This window comes from Macrosteles quadrilineatus, unplaced genomic scaffold, assembly GCF_028750875.1.
Source record: "Macrosteles quadrilineatus isolate MER2022 unplaced genomic scaffold, UCM_ALF_1.0 Scaffold_9__3_contigs__length_116548681, whole genome shotgun sequence".
Lineage (NCBI taxonomy): Eukaryota > Metazoa > Arthropoda > Insecta > Hemiptera > Cicadellidae > Macrosteles > Macrosteles quadrilineatus.
Genome location: NW_026542602.1, coordinates 111,071,307 through 111,096,148, shown reverse-complemented (window position 1 = coordinate 111,096,148; position 24,842 = coordinate 111,071,307). Strand labels below are relative to the sequence as shown.

The 24,842-nt window shown below is 32.6% G+C and overlaps 1 protein-coding gene across 2 annotated transcripts in view; it reads left to right on the top strand.

Moving 5' to 3' along the window:
* The window catches only part of LOC129002832 (neo-calmodulin-like), a 106,818-nt gene that overhangs the window by 8,130 nt on the left and 73,846 nt on the right, over nt 1-24,842 (top strand). The window contains exons 1-2 of one of the 2 annotated variants that reach the window (XM_054430922.1): nt 3,514-3,539; nt 22,866-22,950. In XM_054430922.1, the coding sequence (XP_054286897.1) occupies nt 22,912-22,950 (39 nt within the window). In that variant the 5' untranslated portion in view covers nt 3,514-3,539; nt 22,866-22,911. Of the gene's footprint in view, nt 1-3,513; nt 3,540-22,865; nt 22,951-24,842 lie in introns of those variants that run through there. The other variant, XM_054430923.1, reaches the window with a different exon arrangement.

Here is a 24,842-nt window from a genome sequence, read left to right as displayed (position 1 = left end):
AGAATCAATAAATGTTTGAATGGCTGCCATTTTTGACTCGGTTGTTAATTTGTGGTCCGGTTTGCGGCATTTTTTTAATCTGACAAAACCTTTAATGTAATTTTTATATCAACCTATGATTACCTTTAAGATTTTCACCTTCCTCTCTATGGGCCGTCCCCCATAGGGGACACCCGATCACCTTGCACACAAAAAGTTACCAGTAATTATATGTCAAATTTGGTTGTGACATCCCTTTTCGAGTTATAAAGTCGTCGCAAGAATTAATTGTCACTTTGTATAATCATTTGTTTTCCAAGTTGTGTTGCTTTTTATCGTCAATACTACGAGGTAAGTAATTCATTATTTGATTACTTTAAAAGTATCTTGCGTACATTTAATATAACTATTAAAAAACCTTATCAAACGCCCTATTAATAAACCTTCATAAAAAATTTATTTTGCACAGCAGTAGAAAATGTTACGGATAATAATTGTATATCGTTTTAGAAAGTATCATTATTTTTAAAGACAAATATTGGTGAAAGTCAAAGCATGCCCTAAAACGTCCAATCTACAAACAAATTGGTTTTGGTTACATAAAATACACTATCATCAACCCCATATAGCATAATGAAACAAATAAATATTTGTGTTAGTATAAGGGTAGAAAATATGGATTATAATAACTCATAGAGCAAAGTACAGTGAAGTAACCTAACAGATAGACTTTGGACAAAATCAAAGGACTCACTTAAATAAGCTGTAAAGATCCTGTCTAGACCAGTTCATTGTGCCACAGCACTCGTTCTCACCTAAAAGCTTTGGCTACAAAGAGAAACAAAACTTGTCACTGTCGATGATTTTACCAAAGAGAAATGTAAATATCCTCGACGCAGTAAACCTGTATTTTCACTCGAAAATTTCCTTAAACATATCACATTTATTACCTACATGGTTAACATTCGGTTCAATGAGCACTTAGGGTTGCTGCCACAGGAAACGTTTAGTATAAAATAAATAACATTGCCCAATTTTATCAAACTATATCCATAAACAAGCAAACTTAATCATTTGACTCAGTCTCCATAAGAATACAATGAAAATTATTTATCAAACAATTTTTTATCATTTTCTCTATATCCAATGAGTACAACACCGCTTCAATTTATTAAAACATGTTTTTAAGCTCTCAAAACTGTGAGTAGACAAATTGCGAAAATTATGTTTAGAGGGTCAACGATGGAAAACCAAATTTTGTCTCTTAAAACCCCGTAACCATACTCTACTTATGCCAGTTCGCAATTTTTTCGAATAAACACAGTGTTTCACCATCGAACCATATCAAAATCGGATGGTTAATAGTTTTGTGCTAACGGATATCTGTATATAATATAACAGATATTATTATTGGCCTCTGGGTAACTAAAAAAGTACATTAGTCCCAAGTACAGGTGTTACTACTAAATCTACGGTAAAAAAGCTTATTCTCATCTGGGAAATTCACTAAAATGGAAAATTTGAACCGTGAAGAAAGATTTGCAATAGGCCTACATCCACCCAGAACATAAAAGGTTTAGGGACGTTGCTTTGACTTAAATTTGAGCTTCAATCTTTGGCATGACTAAAAACGTTCGAGGTTGTTTAATAGAGTTTTCCATCATTAGAGGTGTTTTAAAAGGTCCATGAAAATTATTTTAGTAGGAACGTTACTAGCGTGTGCGCGTGCACGCACGCATGGGTGTAAAGAAACACACTCTTAGTGTAAGAATATATTTATAGTGTACACTATAGTGTAAGAAATATTTATCGAAGACACAATAGCTTTTTTCATAACTTACTAATTCCTCAATTTTCTTATATAGCCTATAACACTATTACTGTGAAAACAAAATATCGTATGACTATTTTTGCAAAGAAATGTATTTTAATACGAGTTTAAATTTATGTAAATACTGTAAAACACTATGGAGAGAGAAATAACTTTGATATATGAGTATGATGAGACGTTTTTAATGCTCAATATTCAAATGTACCTTTTTCCTGATAAAAAATAAACAATCCTTATGAAACGCTATTGCCTTAGACAATAATCTGAAAATGTGTCTTTCGGTCCTTATTATTTGTATACTACTTACTTTATATTTCAATCAACTGTACAAAATGGTAGTGTGATTTACTGAGGGAAACACTATTGAAAAACGTTTTTGTAATGCAACAAAGAAGAGTGGTAACCAAGCATTTGTCCAGGACAGATGGTCTGTCAATTGCAGGACTTTTCTATTTGGCAATGACCTACAGGGCAGTTGATTAAAACACTGATGCAAAACATTTATTTGGTAAAAAGATTACTTAAAAACGAAATATTTTATTGTAGATTGTTAGATTTTGCAAACTTTTAAGGGGAAAATAGACGCGGCTGTGATAGAAATAGTCAATGTTACTATTTCATTTCCAGTTCCTCGTACATGTTTTCCCAAACATTCAATTTGGTATTGTACAGAAAATAAAATAAAACCCTTATTTCTCATCAATGATTAAACATTTATTAAATCTAAGGCACAGCAATATAGTAGGTTGCATTAATACCTTTAATCAAACAACAAGCTGCAAACGAGTTGTATATGTTTGAACAGTTATTTAATTGATAAATTTTAGAAATTTTTTGAAAAATCCAATTTCATCCAATAATCTTGCCCAACATAAAAACTATCTGACATATTTTGTATTACTTGCCATTCTATTCCTGTATTATTCTTTAAAAAACTATAAGTAGACAGAATGTAAAAAAAACATTTATTAGCAGTGTATAACTGTATGTTAAAACTTCATAGAAATTTTTAGGAACATATAGGCTACGTGTCATTAAATACATAAAAAAAATAAAATAAATAAATAAACAAACAAATAAATAAATATTTATACATAAATAATCTCTCTCGTGTTCACAAAAAATATATTACATGCATATTTGGTTATATAGTTCTTTGACAGAATAATCAACTTTCGACTATTATATCATAAACCTTTTATCATAGAAACCAATGGATACAAAGAGTGAACCATGCCTAGTCTAATCATATAATTAATTAACATAAAGACAGTCGATTAATGTACAAACTTAAATAGTCCACTCGCGTTATCCAAAGTTAATAATATTATATTATAACATTTAATATTTTATAAAAATGAAAAAGTTTATTGTTATGGTATTATTGTTGAAGATAAGTTGCAACGTAAATACATAGAATACATATATACAGAAACGTATTGCATTTAGCGTGATCACAAATACAAGTTGAGTCAGACTGCATTCCATTACGAGTCTTGGATTAATAATAGTTGTATTTATAATAACAAAATTAAAATAGTATTCATACAATTGTACAGCGGAATTTAGTGTAAACAAATAATATTACTATTATTACTAGGTATCATATGATATGCATATGTTTTAAAGACAAAATGTTTACATATTTCTTATTGCTTAGGAATGCTCATTCTTTTTCAGATCACATTCTATTCAAGCTTATCCCGTCAGCGCTGACCGTGAATTACAGGTATTGAGAAGTTTTCTCCAAACCCGTCTAGAATAAGCTGAATGTAGAAGAATAATAAATTTCCAAACAAAGAATTCTTTCTAAATAAAAACCTTTGACATAAAAAACTCTTTAATAATGGTGTATTTACAAAGATTTCTCATCAACCTCCTCATTATTTGAGTAAGTACGTGGTTTTAATACTGTACGTTATTTATACCTGCAAAATTATAAATAATTGAATAAAAATTAATGACTTCGACAATACTGAGATACCCAACTGAATAACTACTGAATATAAGCAATTATTTGTTCTGTGCTTTATGAAGTAAGAGAGAGAAAGGAACTTGAGTGCATGCAGCTCGGGGAGCAGTGTGTTGGTGTTCCAGAAAAGTACTCCAGAGACTTGAAATTGATTTTAGTTGTGTAGACCTTGTAAAGCTGCTTGTTCTGGGTTCTTGGTTTACACATTCAACAAATCCATAAAATATTTTAAACTAGTGTCCCTGTTGCTCAAAATTGAGCAATTGCTAAGTATTAGAGAAGTTATTTTCAAACGAATAACAGTCATAATTTCTGATGACTTTAAAAGATTCGACTCAAAGATTATGGAATACTCAACATGTACATAACAGATTGATATAATCAATATTTCTTAACATACATATCTTAACGTACGACGTACATATCTTAATAAAACATATAACGCGTCGATTAGCACGCCATTATGGTTCTTGTCATTCGCCCATCGGGTCTGATGATGGTTGGAGTGTCCAAACGAAATCGATCACCACTTTAAATCTTTAAATCTTTTAGAAGTATTTACCGTCTTGTGAGTCCACAGTATTTAGTGTAAATATATTACTACAAGTGTCATTAGACGTATTTTTTGTTTTTATGCAATTTAATAACAACGTACGATGCAGATAAAGAAGTTATTTAAAACAATTTATTTATAATACTTATTAACGTTTAGAATACCCAACTGTTAAATTTACTTTTCAACTAAAATCAAATCAAGTTATGTTCATTTCACCTAAACAATGTTGCTGACCAAAGATGGACTGATACATGAAAAACGTAAACTTACAAAAGTTTGTATGAGTTTAATTTTCAGTGTCTCCATGTAATCGGGAAAATTAAGAACTTAACTAAATAGCTATAAATAACTTAATTAAATTAACAACATGGTACCTGAAAAATTGAATAGTCTTTTCAACTACTTTGTGTTTTGTGTAGGTACTTAGTGCACTTTTCTGCAACTAATAACATGAGTTTGAGTGTTTGCTGCTTAATGAAATTGGTTCAAAATGGTGTTTTAAATATCGTAGATTCCCTAGTGATTGGCGAGAAAACCCCCCAAAACATAATTTTAAATACTATGTTTCACAAACAAATATCAGTTTTTGGACGTTCATTCCAGTTAAGCTATGTTTAAAATCGAATTCACCCTAAAATCGTAATCAATTACATCACTAAATCAACATCGAAAAATAGCAGAAGCCCTACTGGCCTAACTTATATCCGGTAGTGAGCTTTAGACCAGCATCGTTTGGACTAATACTAATCACTCTTATTCTACAAGATCTATTAGTGTTAACTTATATTATTAAACCTTTGTTCCTACTTACCTTATGTTTCTATAAATTAGAGTTATCATTTTATGTCTGTTCGTTGTATAAAAATACTGAGTGTACTATACCGGTTACTAAAATATGGTTGCTAGAACATGTGATAAAAAAAAACATATTCGATCAAAGATACAACCTACAGATTATTGAGTAGTTTGATTCCGTAGTTTATTTTATTTTTATGGAAAATACAATAAAACTGTATTACACATTAAATAATAATAAGTGTAAGTTGACTGTAAACAAAAGTAGTAGACTATTAAATGAATATATTCCTTTCGCCGGGTTCAATAATCTAAGTACAATTTAATTAATCTTTTCTTCGTATTAGTTGTAATTAAATTTAAGCCATTACCAACAGTTTTTTTTTTAATTTTAGACCTCTAATTAGATAGGATCTCTAATAATATAAGTGATCTTTGAGATAATATGCTTTTACCTTACAAATCATTCATTCATTTTACAAATGTGTTTGAAAGACAAAAATATGTTTGCTGTCCAAAGAATATCCATAACCCTAATCCTTAGTTGCTGTGTGACTGAGTACTATAATAAAGATAAAACAAAACCTGAGATGTTTCTATAATACATGATGTTTCTCCATTTCTGCTCTCGACATTAATAAATATCCATTTCGTCCACCCTTGAATACATAAGGATATCAACTTTGAAGAATATTTTTTTCAATTATAACAAACGTTTCGTAAGATTAACTGACAGGTGATAACGCATGAATAAATTTTTTTACCCGAGGTAAAGTTTAACGTTCGAGACGAAGCCGAGGTCGGAAAATGAGCGAGGGTTAAAAAGACACTTTTTGCCCTTGTGGTGGACTACCGTATATTTCTCATCATATTGCAGCATTAATAAACAAACTAAGCTAGAAAACGAAATCATTTGAATGTAAAGATAACCTCTCAAAATGACTTCTAGCTTGTTTTTAATTCTGCTAATACAAATAAGCCGCTGTTTAGTAAGTGATTTAATCATTTCGTCTATTACGATGTGTTACAGTACATTACACCCTCGATATGTCGAGCAACCGACAACAATAGGCCAAAACCTAACCTAATAAATCAATCGATACGACTGCCACAATTGCAATTTACTACTGTTAACAACAACGGATTTTTACTCCATAGAGAGATAAATGCTAATCTAGACCCGCAACGCATGCATTAAGAACGGCTGTTTTTTTCTGGAGTTTGACGAAAAAATTCAAGGTTTCGTGTAAAAATACAAAAGATGACACATGTGCTGACGTTTCTTAGGAGATACTATCATTGCCTAGAAGTTGTAGGACGATGTTTTTAGTTCTTGCAAACCCTACACACATGATGAACAACCACTTATTTAATAGATCCTCACTCTCAGTAAAAAAAACATATACTTATTTCGGGAAAGACCTTTACCTTTCAAAAATCATTATTTTTGTCTAACTCATGAGTATAACTAGAACAGACTAAAATTTTAATAATATAATAAAATAATTATGTTATAAGAATGGCCTACTAACATTAGTAAAAACCAACAATTTGAAATTTGCTGCAAATTGAGTTTTTTTTTAATGAATCATAAAAGAGATGCATAAACGGACTAAGTAATCCGGAACCGGAAGTAAAACGGACTAAATCTCATTTTAAAAGTTCATGTATTATTAGAATAGGGAGAATTCTCTGGTGAAATAGAAAACAAATTTTAATTCAAATGGTTTTCCAAACTTAATGACTCTTGACGCAACGGCAGCTTCAAGAGCTTGTTGAGTAGGCAAGAGAGCGAACTGTTTTTGACAATTCAATTATATTTCTGACGAATTTCACAATAAAAATACGTCTTTAACCCTTTATACTCCATGGGCTATTCAGCGATATGATTTCGTCTATTTTATCAAGTTGTTCCTCTCATTAAGAAGAACAATCCGTAGCATTTTGAATAAGTTGTCTTCGGAGATCCAACTCAAGTAAGTATAAGCAAAAAGTTAAACATATGCTTAGTTTGATGTGCAACTCATGAAGAATCCAATCATCCCGTCAACTGAAATCTAAGTAGTTTGCTGTTATGTTTTGTGTGCCTCCACCACCAATTTTTTGCCTCGTTCTCATCGTTTTCATGATGCGTAGTACTGTAGGTCGAAATACTTATCATCATGATCAGTCAACGAATTTCGAGTCAGAGAATTTGCGAACCTTATATTATTACTGTTATCACGACGCGTTGTAGCTTGTAGATCTCAGAAGCCACTGACGAGCTCGGAGAAAAAAGGGCGAGCCATTCACGCATTGGTAGTTCATGAGCTCAAATATAAATAAATACTACTTTACCTCGACTAACCCCTTATCTAATGAACTTCTAGCCCTTAGCACTGTTCTGAGCCGTGAGAACAGTGCACCGCCCGAGCCTCAAACCAACACGAACCACTATACCCTGGTGCCTTGCTGAATGTCCCACTACTACAACAGTCTAGGGTTGCATCGCACAACACGCGTCTTTAGATAGCCATCACAAAGGTGAAATATGTTTTTTTTAGTTTTACAGAGAGTTCTTTATGGAATGATCAATCATGCTGTTTTCGATATGATGCACAGTGGATTATATTATGTTTGAATGTAAATATGAGTGTAGTAAACAAGTAGTACATTTCATTACAAATACCAAAAGAGACCCTTATTTTGGAAGTGGTTCAAAAAGCGATGCGAATGAAACCAATTGGGGTTTTACACTAACATTATTTAAACAAGAAATTTAAGCTTCACAATATTTAAACAATATTCAAATGTAAAAGATGCACCAAGGGTTAAAGTTAGTCCAGAGAATGCAATGTCCATGTATCTTTCAAAGCTTCAAAGCCCCCAAGGGAGTTTACGTGCAGTTCCAAATCTTTTTGCAATTGTCTAAAGCCATTACAACTAAAACGCTTGAGTATTTTTTTAAGTGATCTAAAAAACCACTTACGAGTTATTTAAATTAAACTAAATATCCCTGATCTCTACATGTATGAATACTAAAAATGTACAAAATAAACAAGCTAGAATATTCTTGTACACATTTTCCATTTGTCAATAATATTCTATTTTAGTGTTTCATGTTATTCCAAACAGGAACTATTAACACTATTAACTAATATTATTAAATAACAACCCCTGTCAATTTACAGTAGTAATCATACTAATGTACGTGGTGTTGCAGATCAATGTTAAATAACTACTGGACGAAGAGTGACGAACCAATAATAATTGTGTCATAGTTATAATTGTGTTGGTTAAGTCAAACCATCACAAGTATATTGGCGAACAACCAATTTAAAATTATTTTATTGGACGTGTGATACAGATTGGAAAATAATTTTTGATTGGTAAACATTTTCTGCAATCATAATAATTACGATGTCTACCAGTTCGGTGGCACCTGGACGAGAAACCATGAGTTCGCTGCCTTGAATTAATCCGTGTTGTGTTCCTGTCTGAGACAACGATTTGCAAACTGTCTGCCTACTTAGGAGCATCATCAGAGAAACTTTTTCCGCTTATAATTAAAATAATTGTGAAATAATGAAAGGATGTGAAATCAGTTACTATGCATATTTTATGCTTTTTCTGAGTGAAAGGTCCAAACCTTATTCTTGTTACTAAGTAATTATGACCTTTTACCAGAATGGCTTCATTAATTGATAGTACAATGTCAAATCACATGAGAATCTCCTAAAATTTAACCAGTGACCTTTGGTTTTGAAGGCGGTCTAGGATACCGTCTAGGATACGGTCTGGATATCCAGATTACTCGGCTATCCAGACAATTAGTTAAAAATACAATAATAAACTATGTATTATACTGATCATTATTTAAATTAAAAATAAAATAAATACTTTTTAAATCCTCAAATTATAAAAAAAGTTGATCAAGTACGCCTGCTTGTGAAAGTAATGTGATCACAATTTCAATAGTAAATAGTCAAATAATTAGTCCAGCGTATCTAAAATCTACACACAGTATTTCTAGCAAAGCTTTGCGACACTATATGGGTATACACGTGTTTCAAAGTTCCGTTAGTACATTCTCTGAAACCCTTCTCGCCACAACCATGAACTTTAAGATGCATCCTTTTAGGAATTGTAATTGTTTAAGATAGTATTTATTACATACAGCTTTTTACAAGTGATCATCAACCATATTTTGTTAAACAAGTTATTAGCTAACCTTTGCATAAAAATGTTAGTGCCTTTTTCGTGAAAAATTAGTGATTGCATGAATTTAGTATCCTCTATATTAAAAAAATGGTATAAAGTGTGAATAAAACTTGTCTCTTTTCGTGTTGTTTTTATACTTTGACGTTAAATTTCAATATAACTATACAACAATATATTTACATTTAACAAAAAGCATCACTAAAACGTCAAATTCCTATTCAACAAATAACATAATTTAGTTTACATAAAATTTAATATTGTCGTTAAACCCCGAAAAAAAAACATATTTAAATATGTTTGTTACTATAACGGTAGATTATGCAACATAACAATTTTATAGAGTTTTTGTGGAGTAACAGCTCGTGAAAAGATAAAGTCAAAGGATGCACTTAAATTAGTTGTAAAGGACCTGTCATGTCCAGTTATCTGTGCCGCAGCACTCGTTCTCACCTAAACGCTTTGGCTACAAAGAGAAACAAAACTTGTCACTGTCAAAAATGTTCAAAGTGAAAAAATGTAAAAAGATAGATTCCAAATTTTAGATTGAGTTTACCTTTTTATAAATGTATTTTATTTAGGATTTATTTAAAATTGTATTTATGATGAGATACAAATCCCAGCTTTTTTATAAATGCCATGGATACAAAGACTATACAAATTTTTACAATTCATGCAGCGTTGGATAAGCCATAAGATAAAAAACACATTTCTCTTGATAATTTTTTGGGGAATCACAATATTTAATATTTGAAACGAACGTAATTTTGAATTTTACATTGACAGTTGATGATTTGTATTTATATCTCTCCTGTTTGTCACCACGAAGTTGACAGTGTACGAAGTCAATCGCTTAAGGAGTTAAAAAATGATGGATGCATAAAAAATATCGCATAGTGTTATTAAAGACAGACTACTGCACTAATGGAGGGTTAGGGGTTAAGGGTAAGGGGTGTATTACTAAAGGATATTAGACCCGTGTTTATGAGACGTTTTCTTATTGTTTTGACCGTATATGTTTTGATCGTTGGAAATATAATTTCAACTCCATGTTTAATAATATATCATAGCATTTATCAGCTTACGAATATGAAAATCAGCCTAACCAAATCAAAACTTATTATAGATAGTTATATCATAAATAATTATATCTTGTTTTCCATTTATGAGGAAATAAAAGAAGGAGGTATCTAAAACAGCAATAACAATCCAAAGACTACCCTCTAGGGTGATAAAATGGACCATAAACCGATAACAGAGTTGGTTTAGTGAAACAGTTAGCTTAAGAAGTTTAGTTTAAGAAAACGATTAAGTGTAGAGACTATTTCGATTTGTTTAAATTGATATGTCATATACATTTTCCAGTGTAATTATTAAAGATACCATTGTATTTAAGTAATGACTTGATTATTATACCCTATAAAACCCAAAAAAAACTATTGTATTAAATTCATTGCAAGGATTTTTCCAATATGCTATTTATTTGAGAATTTTTGCTATTTATTTATTCTACGACTGTTTATTAGGCTTGGATTTAATGAAAGACTGGCTCCACCCTCTTAAAAAGGGTGCTAGCTTCTCTATTTGTTCTTAACGATAGTTATTTTATCCAACGATTGTCTGAATTTTCTTCGGATACATTTAATTTCAACTACTTAAGCTTGATCTAAAATATACCTAACTATAACATCATAGCCTTCAGTATTTCTCAAATGGCCTTTCTTCACATTCATTAGGACATTAGGCACAAGCCCGTTTTAATATCTAACTATTTAATCATTACTTTATATGAGGCTTACAGGGTCGTGGTGTCGTTACGTATCCAAACACCTTAGTTATTGGTATGTGAACATGAACCCGTGATAGTGGAATAGAAAAATACCCCTGCCACAGCAAACCTGCAGACTAAGCTGATTTCCGTTTACCTCGCTGGATTTCTACTAAAATATTTCTTAAAAAGTGACGTAAATTTTTCTTATTTAAATAACATTAATCTATATATTAATAGGCAAACATGTTTCTTTAAAATCTTTTTCCACAACTCCTATGCATCGAAGGGAAAATCTACGCATACTGTTAGAAACACATTTTACTGTAGGCGTGCAAAATCCCTTTATTAATTAAAATAGGCTAAAAAATAAGCACAAAAAAGAATTTAAAATAAATAAATTAACATTGGTCTTATGGGTAGCCATGCGGGTGACGAAATAACAACTAAATCTAAACAGAAAATCTAAACAAATGGAAGAATTTCCAATCACATATTGTTTTATTTACAGAGTGGGGTGACAATAGAGAAGTCTGTACAATACATACTTTTGGTCGAGTTTTCTACGGGGCGAGAGCTCTAGTATTAACTAGTACTTAGTCTTGCTGATACAAGGAAGGTATTGATGTGTGATTTTTTTTTAAAATGTTGATAGCTTAAATGAAATAATCAAATTGGCAAATTTGATTACAATAATATCCATAAACAAACAAACTCCAAGAGTTTATGTTTTATTATCCATAAGAATAACATGGGAATTTTAAATTTAAAATTTTTTGGGATTATCTCCGTAACCATTAGACATTCAACAACACGTCGATATACAAAAATATTTAATTTGTATAGCTCTACAAAATGGTTTGGAAATAATAGTGAAATCTTGTGTTTTTAGGGTCAATAATGGGAAAAAACAATTTTTACCCCATAAAACTCCCCAAAAACCCTTCGTTACCATAGTACGATCATACTGGTTCGCGAACCCGTTCGTAAACATTGGTTTACACGTTTCATAAAATGTCACCTATATAAAAGGTAAGTATATACATGCATTTGATTGTAAGGTTTTTTTTTCCTCTAGGGCCTCAAAAACGAACAAGTTAATTGGTTCCGAGTGATTACTATAAGACCTACGATGAGAGCTTAGCCTCTGTGGGAAATTAGTTAAAAAATACAAAACCCACGAGCAAGGAGAAAACAGTAATCTGAAGATCAAACAAATTTTAAATAGCGTGGTATTGTAACATGAGGTTTAGTTGGTGTTTTGCATTGTTTGCACCCCAACACAGCCAGTTTCAAATTTCGGGCCAAGATCTATTTTTAAGTTAGGCCGGGCGCGCACTATCCCGACCACGACCACGACCACGACCAAACGCCCGACCAGTGGTTGTCATTCACCATGCGACCAGTGCACGACCCGACCACGGCCCGACCAAGGCAACGAATGTTTTACAAACTTCAGTGTCAAGATGATTGTTGAAGAAGTTGTTGTTATGGTGCATTTGTATTGTAAGTACGTTAAGCCACAGAAAACGTACTACTATAACCCAGAATGCCAACCGCATGGTAAAAAGCATTAAGCGGTTTGAGAGAGCTTTGCCTGTCAATCCGTAGGCAGCGCCACCAGCGTTGCTATGCTATTGCATGGCAACGATGGTGGCGCTGCCTACGGATTGACAGGCAAAGCTCTCTCAAACCGCTTAATGCTTTTTACCATGCGGTTGGCATTCTGGGTATAGTAGTACGTTTTCTGTGGTTAAGCGGAAGAAGACACTATACTGGGTATATCCAATGTTAACTATTAGGTCTGAAAGGGCAATTTGGAACATTTTATGAAGAGCTACGTCAATATGAAGACACGTTTCAAAAGTGTCAAAATCCTGCGACATTTTACCAAATGAGTCACTTCACAGACCGGCGCAAAAAACTAGTGCTTATACCGTTTGATTGATCTAGGAATACTGGGGGTTGAGTGGTGTACTGGTCGGGTCGGAGGCAAGTCGGGGGTAGTGCGCGTCGTCCCATTACATTGTATGCTATTTTTGGCTGCAACGACCAGCGGGTCGGGCCCGACCAAACTGGAAAATTTTGGTCGTGCGACCAGTGCCCGACCAGGGTCCGACCAGTCGACCAGTGCGCGCTGTTCAATTTATTCCTATTATAAAACTGGTCGTATCCGACCAGTCGGAGTCGTGGTCGTGGTCGTGGTCGGGATAGTGCGCGCCGGCCCTTTTACCATTATTGGCTAGCATAATGTCTCTCTCCAAGAGTAAGATTTCCTTAAGCAGCTCCACACTAACTATTAATAAACAAATGTATGTTAACGATTAAAAAAATATTTTGGTTTTTAGCTTTCAAATTGTAAGTATGTTTATGTTTTCTGAAATTGAAAAGGCATATTTAATGTGTGTTCGTATAATAGAAAGTATTACAGTTTCAATAATTCATAAATATAGTAATGGAGCAAATCTAACTTTAATAATTGTAGCATGATTGGCTTATAAGCTTTCCAATAACCTACTCGATCCAGTTCAGTCCATTAACTCAATCTAGTTCAGTCCGTCTACTCGATCCAGTTCAGTCCGTCTACTCGATCCAGTTCAGTCCGTCTACTCGATCCAGTTCAGTCCGTCTACTCAATCCAGTTCAGTCCGTCTACTCAATCCAGTACAGTCTACTAACTTGATCTAGTTCACTCCAATAACTCAATCCAGTAGTCCACTAACTCAATCCAGTTCACTCCACTAACTTTATCCAGCTCAGTCCAGCAACTCAATCCAGTTCACTCCACATACTCAATCCAGTTCAGTCCAGTAACTATATCCATTTTACTCCACCTACTCGATCTAGATCAGTCCAGCAACTCGATCCAAATCAGTCCACTAAATCAATCCAGTTCAGTCCACTGACTCAATCTAGTTCAATCCACCTACTCGATCCAGTTCAGTCCACTAACTCAATCCAGTTAAGTCCACTAACTCATTCCAGTTCAGTCCACCTACTCGATCTAGTACAGTCCAGCCACTCAAATCCAATGCAGTCCAATATCTCATCCTCTTCACTCCACCTACTCGATCCAGTTCAGTTTACTAACTCGATCAAGTACAGTTTACTAACTTTATCCAGTTCACTCAACAAACTCAATCCAGTTCACTCCACCTAATCGGTTCAGTGCAGTCTACTAACTCAATCCTGTTCAGTCAACTTACTCAATCCAGTTCACTCCGTCTACACGATCCAGTTTAGTCCACTACCTCAATCCAGTTCAGTCCACTATTCCAATCCGGTTTACTCCACCTACTCAATACAGTTTACACCACCTTCTCGATCCATTTTATTCCACTATCTAAATCCAGGTAAGTCCACTAACTCAATCCCGTTCAGTCCACTAACTAAATCCAGTTCAATCCTCTAACTCAATCCAGTTACTCCGTCTACTCAAACTAGTTCAGTCCATTAACTCAATTCAGTTCACACCACCTACTCGATCCAGTTTAGTCCACAAACTCAATCCAGTTCAGGCCACTATTCCAATCCAGTCCCTTCCACCTACTTGATCCAGTTCAGTCTAGCTACTCAATCCAGTTCACTCCACCTGCTCGATCCAGTGCAGTCCACTAAGTCAATCTAGTTTAGTCCACTAACTTAATCCAGTTCACTTTCAACTCGATCCAGTTCAGTCCAGCTACTCGATCTATTTCAGTTTACTAACTTAATCCAGTTTATTCCACTTACTTATCCAGTTCACTCCGTATACTCGATCCAGTTCAGTCCACTAACTCAATCTAGTTCAATCAAGTAACTCAATCCATTTTACTTCACCTACTCGATCCAGTTCAGTCCAGCTAATCAATAGAGTTCAATCCAGCCACTCGATCCAGTTCAGTCCGTCTCCTTGATCCAGTTCAGTCTACTGACTCAATCCAGTACAGTCCACTATCCAATCCAGTTCATCCGACCTACTCGATCCAGTTCAATCTACTAACTCAATTATGTCCACTACACCTACTCGACCCAGGTCAGTCCACTTACTCGATCCAGTTCAGTACACCTACTCGATCCAGTTCAATACACCTACTCGATCCAGTTCAGTCCACTACCTCAATCCGGTTCAGTCCACTATTCGAATCCATTTCAATCTAGCTACTCAATCCAGTTCAGTCCACTACTTCAATCCACTCCATTCCGATGTCTCAATCCTCTTCACTCTAACTACTTGATCTAGTTCAGTCCACTAACTCAATCCAGTTCAGTCCACTAACTCAATCAAGTTCAGTCCAATAACTCGATCTATTTCAGCCCAATTACTCAATCCAGTTTAGTCCATCAACTCAATCTACTTCACTCCACCTACTCGATCCAGTTCAGTCCACTAAATCGATCCAGTTCAGTCCACTAACTCAATCTAGTTCAGTCTGATATCTCAATTCTATTCACCCCACCTACTCGATCCAGTTCAGTCCACTAACTTGATCCAATCCAGTCCACTAACTCGATCCAGTTCAGTCAACTAACTCAATCCAGTTCAATCCACTAGCTCAATCCCGTTCAGTCAACTAACTCAATCCAGTTCAGTCCTCTAACTCAATCCAGTTCACTCCCTCTACTTGATCTAGTTCAGTCCATTAACCCAATTCAGTTCCCTTCACCTGCTCGATCCAGTGCAGTTTACTAACTCAATCTAGTTTAGTCCACTACCAAAATCCAGTTCAATCCACTTTTCTAATCCTTTTCACTCTACCTACTCGATCCATTTTAGTTTAGCTACTCAATCCAGTTCAGCCCGATATCTCAATCCAGTTCAGTCCAATAACTCAATCCAGTTCACTTTCTACTCGATCTAGTTCAGTGTTATAACTTGATCCAGTTCAGTCTACTAACTCAATCCAGTTCAATCCACTTACTTAATTCAGTTCACTCCGTCTACTCGATCCAGTTCAGTCCAGTTACTCGATTCAGTTCAGTCCGCTAACTCAATCTAGTTCCGTCCACTTACTTAATCCAGTTTACTCTGTTAACTCGATCCAGTTCAGTCCACTAACTCAATCCAGTTCAGTCAAGTAACTCAATCCTTTTTACTCCGCCTACTCGATCCAGTTCAGTCCAGCTACTTGATCCAGTTCAGTCCAGCTACTCGATGCAGTTAAGTCAAGTAATTAGATCCAGTTCACTCCACTAACTTAATCCAGTTCACTCCACTAACTTAATCCAGTGCAGCCCACTAACTCAATCCAGATCACTTTCTACTCGATCCAGTTCAGTTCACTAACTCAATCTAGTCCAATCCACTAACTCAATTCAGACTACTCCACCAGTATGTTTGATAATGTACTTTAAAAGAATATTTTGTAAATTAAATTGAACTACCAAATCCCAATAAAACGCCCTGTATACATGTACATGTATATGTTTGTGTAAAAATAAATTAATAGTAAAAATAAAACAGACTCAAAAACAAAATGTCAAATTGTATTGTTAGTATAACGGTGTACAATGTATTAGATAGCAATTGTATATAGTTGTAGAAAGTATATTTTTAAATATTTAGATGTTTCTGTAAATATTGGAGGAAAGCAAAGCATGCAATAACACGTCAAATCCTAATCATCAAACAAAAAACATTTCACTTAAATAACACTAATGTCATCAAACACAAAAATGTTAAAACAAAATATTTGTTAATATTGTTAAGTACAACGGCAGAACAGATTTTATAGAGTTTTAGTGGAAAAAATCGTGAGAAGATAAATACGGGACAAAATCAAAGGATGCACTTAAAATAAGCTGTAAAGAACCTGTCTAGACCAGTTCACTGTGTCGCAGCACTCGTTCTCACCTAAAAGCTTTGGCTACAAAGAGAAACAAAACTTGTCACTGTCGATGACTTTATCAGATAAAAGTGTAAAAATAGAAAATATTCTTTTGGAGAATTTGATATTGAACATTTATCATGGTGTAGAACCTATACTCTTGATAACGCTTTAAATAGGACTGTTTTATAAGATATAAGTGTCCTATGATATCTTACTGCCTAGTATTATAGAAAATACGAAATAGATAAATTAAACGAACATGGCCTCCTATTGCCAGGATAACACAAAACAAAGGTCGGGGAACCGATGTACACTTGCATCCGACATCGATATTTTCTGTAAATGTAATCGTCTTCGGAATAAAACTGAGTCATATTTCGGGTAAGTTGATGTGTTACACGTTGGATTTGTTAAAGACAGTAATCTTCTGGGCATAATCGAGTTATGTTGATAAAACAATTTAGCCGCAGTTTTTGATCTGAGTTGTAACACAACCTTATCCGGACTTCCATCTTCTGTTAAATTTAAAGTACTTTTCTGAAAGGAAACATCAATTATTAACGATGATTTTATTCGATATTTTTGTTTTCCTTTACGATCCATATTCCTTCAGTGTTTGTATCTTCAAACACATTTAAATTACAAATTGACGACTGATCTTGTTTAGGCAATAATAATATATGGATTAACAAATGAAACTCTTCTAAGCTAAAAACATAACTAACAAAACTTGCTGCACCATTTCAAAATTCCATTTGATAGCAGAGAAGGCATGTGGGGAATATCAAACGGAATTTTGAAATGGTACAGCAATTTTGGTTAGTTATGTTAGGTTAGTTTAGAACAGTTTAATTTAAATACCATTGTTTTATTGTTTGTTACTAAACAATACATATTCTTCGTAGTTATCAGCTGGCATGTTTCAACTCGTTAATATTGATATATCGGATCGAAAAATAAAATATCGATACATCAAAATATATCATCGATAATAATGAATGTTCCCTTATTGAGTATCAAATTTAATTCTTTATAAACTTGAGATAATTAAACAATACAAGATGAAAAAATAAAAAAAAGCAACTACAAAACTCCAAAAATACAACAAACAAAACTTTAAACTGAAGATAAAACAAATTGTAAGTGGCGATTGTCAGTGGTTTAGTAACAAGAGGTATAGTTGGTGTTTTGCATTGTGTGCACCCAACACAGCCAGTTTATACCTTGGGGCCAAGGTCTATTGTTTGAGTTGCCATTATTGGCAAGCATAATGTCTCCCTTCGGGCGTGGTTATTAGCCTTCCTGAGAATCTTCTCTGTTACTAATAATGATACTGTTTTGTAAAGTGTACTGAAAGTTATTGGTTGGTAATCTTAATTTTGCATGTATGTTGTTTCTAGCAAAAAAAAAAAAAAACTCTTTCCACAGAAATTTTTATGTGGTTATTCGTTAGCTTAATAAATTAACAAGATACATTACTTGACCTAAATTACTAATTCAAATCAGTATATAATATCATAACCACATAGGTCCAATAATTTATTTACAGGAACAGCCTAAGAAATTAATACTCGGATTATTGTGGGAGTACTTATTGCAACCAGTAAATGCAGTAAGAAATGTGGTAAATAAAATAATTACTAAATAACTATTTAATAGATCAATAAGTAAAAATAGTTTTAATTATTGCAGGCATTACAAAAATGAAATCTTATTTCATTGAATAATACAACGTGTTCATTAATTTAATTGGTTTTTGATTTTTTAGTTGAATAAAGTCCGATGACAATATTTTACATATGATGCAAACATACTCACAACCAATATAAAAAAATGCTATACCAATATATTTAACTTAGATCAAACTATAACCAAGATTTTACGTTCAAAAAGGTTTGCGGTACTTAAAAGATAGCACCAGTTACTAACTCTTAAACAAATTATTAATTAAATAACCTTAGCCCCATTTTTAAAAATTATTTATAATACTAAATAAACTATATAAATAGACCCAATACCATATAGCCAACACCATACGAATAACGTAATTAAAAAGCACGTATCTCTCTTCCGATGAAATATTAATGTCATAGAACAAACGCAACTTTGTTCGTCAAGTTTGACAAGGTCAATAATCACATTGACTTGAACTTATCATAAATCAAATCTAACCTTTGACCTTATAAAAAAATGTATTACCTATTGCATAAGACCAAGTGACAAACTAGTACCATAGATAGTAGACCTACCTATTGCTGTTGTCATATCTATATTTGAAATAAAGTAGCAAACTTATATCCCTGAATAACAATACTTATAAAACTGGGGTATCTAACAAAACTAGTGCTATGTATTTTGAAAGTATTATTTGTATTTAAAAATTTAATTATTATAATTTATATTTGTCTACATTTTTGTATTATGCAACTAGTTTCAAGATTCAAGATTTGGAACGTGACCTAATCAGCATAGTCAGTTTATTGTTGAACATAGAGATAACCAGTAATGCCTGGGACAGGTCTGACCCAATAATATTGCAGGTACAAAGAATCTGAGGATCCTGTCACATCCAAGCATTGAGGAAATGTCTTCAAATGTCTCGTGTTATTATACCTCAGTGGAATTCCTTGTCAAATAAGCTTTTAATGACATTAGTTTTTAATGCCATAAATGTTTACAGAAGGTAAACATAGGTGTTTATAGAACGATGTTATAATAGAAGGTATTAAGTTTCCTAAAATTTGACTACAATATTTCTAAGGAATGAATATCTTATACATTCATAGTAGCTATTATACGTAGTACGTTGACATTATGATTATTAAAATTCAATGTATGGTTAAACACATCAGTTATTGCGTTTCCAAGCTAAAAAATAAATAAAAATTACTTACACAAGAATGGAAAAATTAAAATAAGTTTAATTCTATTCATATATTTAATTCAAATTGTTAAGTTGAATACCATTTTTTATGCAAAGCATTGGTGTTCATAATTATTTTTGAAATTAACATATTCTAAACAATGATTAAGGAATGTATTTAGGCGGTCCTTTGTTAACATATAACTTGGTTAAGTTTCTGCAAGGAAATTTATTAACTTGTTTATTTAATAGTACTAGCTTCTGGCACAAATCCAAATGTTGCTTTCAATTGTACATGTTTGAAGTGGATATAACGGAATTTAGTATAAATTGTATCATACTTCGCAAAAGATTGTTTGCAGCCTTAAAACTTTGCACTTTCCCGTACTATATTGAACTTATAAAATCATTTAACCAATAGCATTTTCATCATTAAAACTAAGTCTACTTCACCTTTTAAACAGTTTTGACATTATATTTTTTGAGTAATTTTTCAACTTAATAAAAGAATGAGTAATAGATTTAGTGACACTGCAACAAATTCATGGTTATAAAAGACATAAACTAGACAAACATTTTATCTGGAAAAAACATTTTGTTTCAGAAAACGAATTTGTGTAGACTAATAAAGTTGTCAATTGCTATGAAACGTAATGAGAATATTTTTTTATTAATGAATACTTGATAAAATATACAGTTTACATAATATACATTATCGAGGTAAATTATAAAGTTAATGAAGTATGTAGAACAAATGTTTTATATAAAGGTAACACGATCTTTACGATTGACTGTCGACAAATGTTACACAGCTGAAAAGATACAGACGTTAGACGTTGACACTAAACAAACCATGATGGTTGGGATAAATAACAGTATATGTTTTGTTTCTACACAGATCATGTTCTATGTTCGGGGTTTCCTGTGTTAAAACAATTATAATAGATACACAAAAGAAACTTATGATCCTGAAAGAAATTGTAGGCCTAATAAAAACCAAGTTATATAATTAAGTTCTTTGATATGTAAAACGATATATTTAATATTTTTATCATCTTAGCCCTAAATGGACATGAAATATGATTAGAACACTGGTCAATGTAAAATAGAAAGTTTGTATTAATATTAACGTTATCGTAGACAATGATCATTACAGAATTTGCACAACATCCCGATTTTAAATACTGAGGTTAAAAATACGTTTGCAATAATTGAGATGGAAATGAGATAGCCAGAGTGAACCGCATGTAACATAAAGTTAACAATGCAACAAAATTTTACAGTCACTCTGCATGTACGGTTTCTAACTGCATTTGTATGATTATAAAAAGACAATGTTTTTTAAAGACCACTCTTAGTTAAAATTTTAGTTTTGTCCATCAACCAGGGTGGAAAAGGGTCCAAGGATGGTTAAATGATAAATAATGAATAAAGATAGAGCTACAAAACTAGGTACAAAGTCACTGGACACAAATGCCATTTTTAAACATTATTCAGTGATACGCTACCTCAGGGGGACGGTCCGATTGTAGTCAGAAGAAAATTTCAAATGTTGATATGCAAATTAATTTAAAGGTATTAGAATAGCTTAAATATAATAAAGAACATAAGAATCTTTTTTTAGATTTCAACACATCACTATTGTACAGCTAATCGTTGGTGTTGCACCTTTCTTTACAGTCGTATTAAATTTAATATTTTTCCTACAGTAAATGATTTAGTTTCTTGGAAATGTGTAATGTTTAACTATATTCCTAACAATGACTTGTAAATATATTTTTGTCATGAAATATTCTATTTGGATTTAAATGATCGTTTAAGCTATAAATATTTGAACATGTTTGAGTGAAAAGTTTCATCAAAACTATCATGAATTGTTTACGATTTTCTTTGTTTATTCTTTGTTATGAACATATAAATAGTTCATAGCCAGCGTATTGTACAGTACTTCAACCTTTTATCGGAATATTCTCTGGTACTTAATTTTATACTATACAGTCATTGCAACACCATTTTTTGGAATTAAGCAAATATAAATCGTTACTGCTAACGGCATAATCATTGCGCGATAGTTAAATAAGATATAATACAATTTGGTGACACTAAAAATATTTAAAACATACATTTTATCTGCACATTGATTTGGTTAGCATAGTAAATGTAATAACTCAAACCTGTCTTTTATTTTGCATGTCTGTGGTGTATGTCTCTGGTCCATCTCTGTATTATAATGGCCTTATTTCTCAGCGTTTTACCGAAAAACAAGATCACCGTTGTTAATGAAAATGGCAACCAGTGGTATGGATGAAATGGAGAGGTAATGGAGAGGTAAATGGAGTCTCTAACCACTGTACTTTTAACCAATGTGGAAAAATTGCTTTTTCCTACAAATTGTAGTTACCTAACAATGTACATGTTCTCTCACTGATTTGAGATAGCAAAGTGGCCAATTCGCTCATCAGTTAGACAATGTTAACATTGTCTTACTCTAATTACTTTGTCTCACTCCAGATTTGCAACGTGAAGGCACGAAATAGTGAGCGCGTAACATGCAGGCAACGTCGTATGCGCGCGAAATACGTTGGCAGCACTGGCTGTAAATCAGCTAGTCAGCTGTTGTACTGTTGTATTTGTCACTTCACATTAAATGTTATATTAAAAGTTCACTTCTGTGTAAAAATAGGTTATGTTTTTTCACCAATTTATTTGTTTTATGGTAACTGTAGGAAAAGTATAATGTGCAACTCGGGTTCAAAGTACAATTGCCTCACTCGAGAAACCATTCCTCACTCGCCTACGGCTCGTGAGTAAGGATTTCTCTCGAGTGAGTCAATTGCTCACTTTTATCACTAGTTGCACAAATAACTATTAATTTTACATCCAGGGCCTTAAAGAGCTACAAAGCTGCTGTTTTAATTGAATCATCGGATATAAAAATAGACTAAAGAAATAAGACTAAACATCATCGAGCATACGTATCTATTTGAATCCTTTTCCAACTAAATCAAAAAAAAAAAATATTTCAAGACCACTGCACTACTATTATCGTACATACTTTTGATGCTGTTTTATTAAGGGTTGTTTAAATTTTCAGGTAGAAGTGTTCTTTTCCTCTTCGACTTACCTAGAACTTCTACAAAATGAAGACTTCTTCATTCTCTCTTCGAGTGATGCGAAGGGTGAGTTTTAAAAGATTATATTTATGTTAATACCTTTAAGTAGGATATTATGTAAGTGAAACACAATTTTCAAATGACATAGTAATCCATGAAATATATTTAGAATAAAATATTATTTTGTACCAAATTATTACGAAATAATAGTACTTTATAATATATATCTATCTTAAATATAATTTGCTGAGCAGCTTCGTTAAACAGTTAGTTGGATTTGAACTTTTAATTAATTACACACAGCATATTACAATAAAATCTCATTTTAGAAAGTATCAGAAATTACACATTTACATTGTAAAAAAATATAAAATATATTCAGATGTAGTAGAGAAAATTGTACATTGAATTAAATGACCTTAATTAATATAATGCAATATTGAGGAACCTTAATTGATATTGCATCACATATTCGCCCTAGAAAACATTTAATATTGCAAACATATTTCTTTATAAATAAAATTAGAGGTTTGTCTGTACATTGGTCAGAATTATATATTTTTAGGCTATTTTTACGTTTTTTACATTAAAGAAGCAGAAACGAGGCATATTTCTATTTCTGTTTATCTGTCTGTCCATCTGTCTGTCTTTCTGTCTGTCTGCATTTTATTAAATAAGAATCATTAATAAGACTAGATTTTAAACTAAGGACATTTTTTTATGCAATTTTTTTTATGCTGTACACATTTGGAACCGTAAATCCATTAGGAATTTAAGATAGTACAAAATTGTTGAATACTGACAAATATTATACCTTTATATACAATTTAAATTTATATTGTTGATTCTACAAATAATGCAACATTTTTTTACCGGTCGTTAAAGTATAACAATCCAAAGCATAAAAACAACCATCAATTCAGCCTAGCTCAACTAAAAACAAAGAAATAAAATTACCGTGATTCTTGCGCATAAAAAGTAGCAGTTATATTCTAAATCAAAACAATCTGAACAAAATTCTACAGTAAAAAAACCAATTTCCCGGGAGTCACAGAGGCTTTTCATCAAAATATTTTACTGTTCATAAAAGTTTATCTTTCGGTAAAACAAACATACTAAGACATTATTGTAAATATCAGAATCATCAACGACTACTTTACTACTCCATAAGAGGTTATTCAGATGTACACTACTTGATCACGACCCATGAGTGTCTATCTCCGGTCCTTTGATCTAGAGAATGTCCAACGGTGACTGAGACACATTCGTAATTGGTGATTGGAACTTCAGAAGCCAACGTTTGATTAATCCAAGGCTCACACGACGGAGATTGGAACAGATTGGATCTTATGTGGGAAACTTACATCACAGGTGAAATATGACGGAATGAAAATATCATATGTGACACTCATGATGCATGCAGATACAACGTATTCATCTGTATAATCCAGCAATGTTTTGTTTTAATAACATATAGTTTAATGGGTTCACAAATGCATTGCACTTCAAAACGGTTGAAACGTCAATTTAAATATGAATTTAAAAGAAATAATGCAGAATTATAGCTTAAATATCCATATTTTGGTAGGTAATGCCTTTTGTATTTTTAACATAGTTATTAAATGACTCATGATTATTGCAATTAGTTAAAGAAATTATGGTATTTCGCATATTAGTACCGTTTATCACTGAGCCCAAACCAAAGCATTTCGGTACCAGCTCTAGTTTAGGAAAACGATCGAGGCTTAGAAATTCATCGTGCAAAAAATTCACAATACGAATGTTTCACACATTTTTATATTTGTATGAAATTGTTTACCTCTTGTTTTGCTTACTTAAGAAAAGATTTAGCTAATGCTTGTTAATATACAATATACATTTTATAAAGAAATGTAATACACACACTTTTAGGCAAGTTTCATTTAAAGTAGAACCAACATAAACCAGTTAAGGTGGTA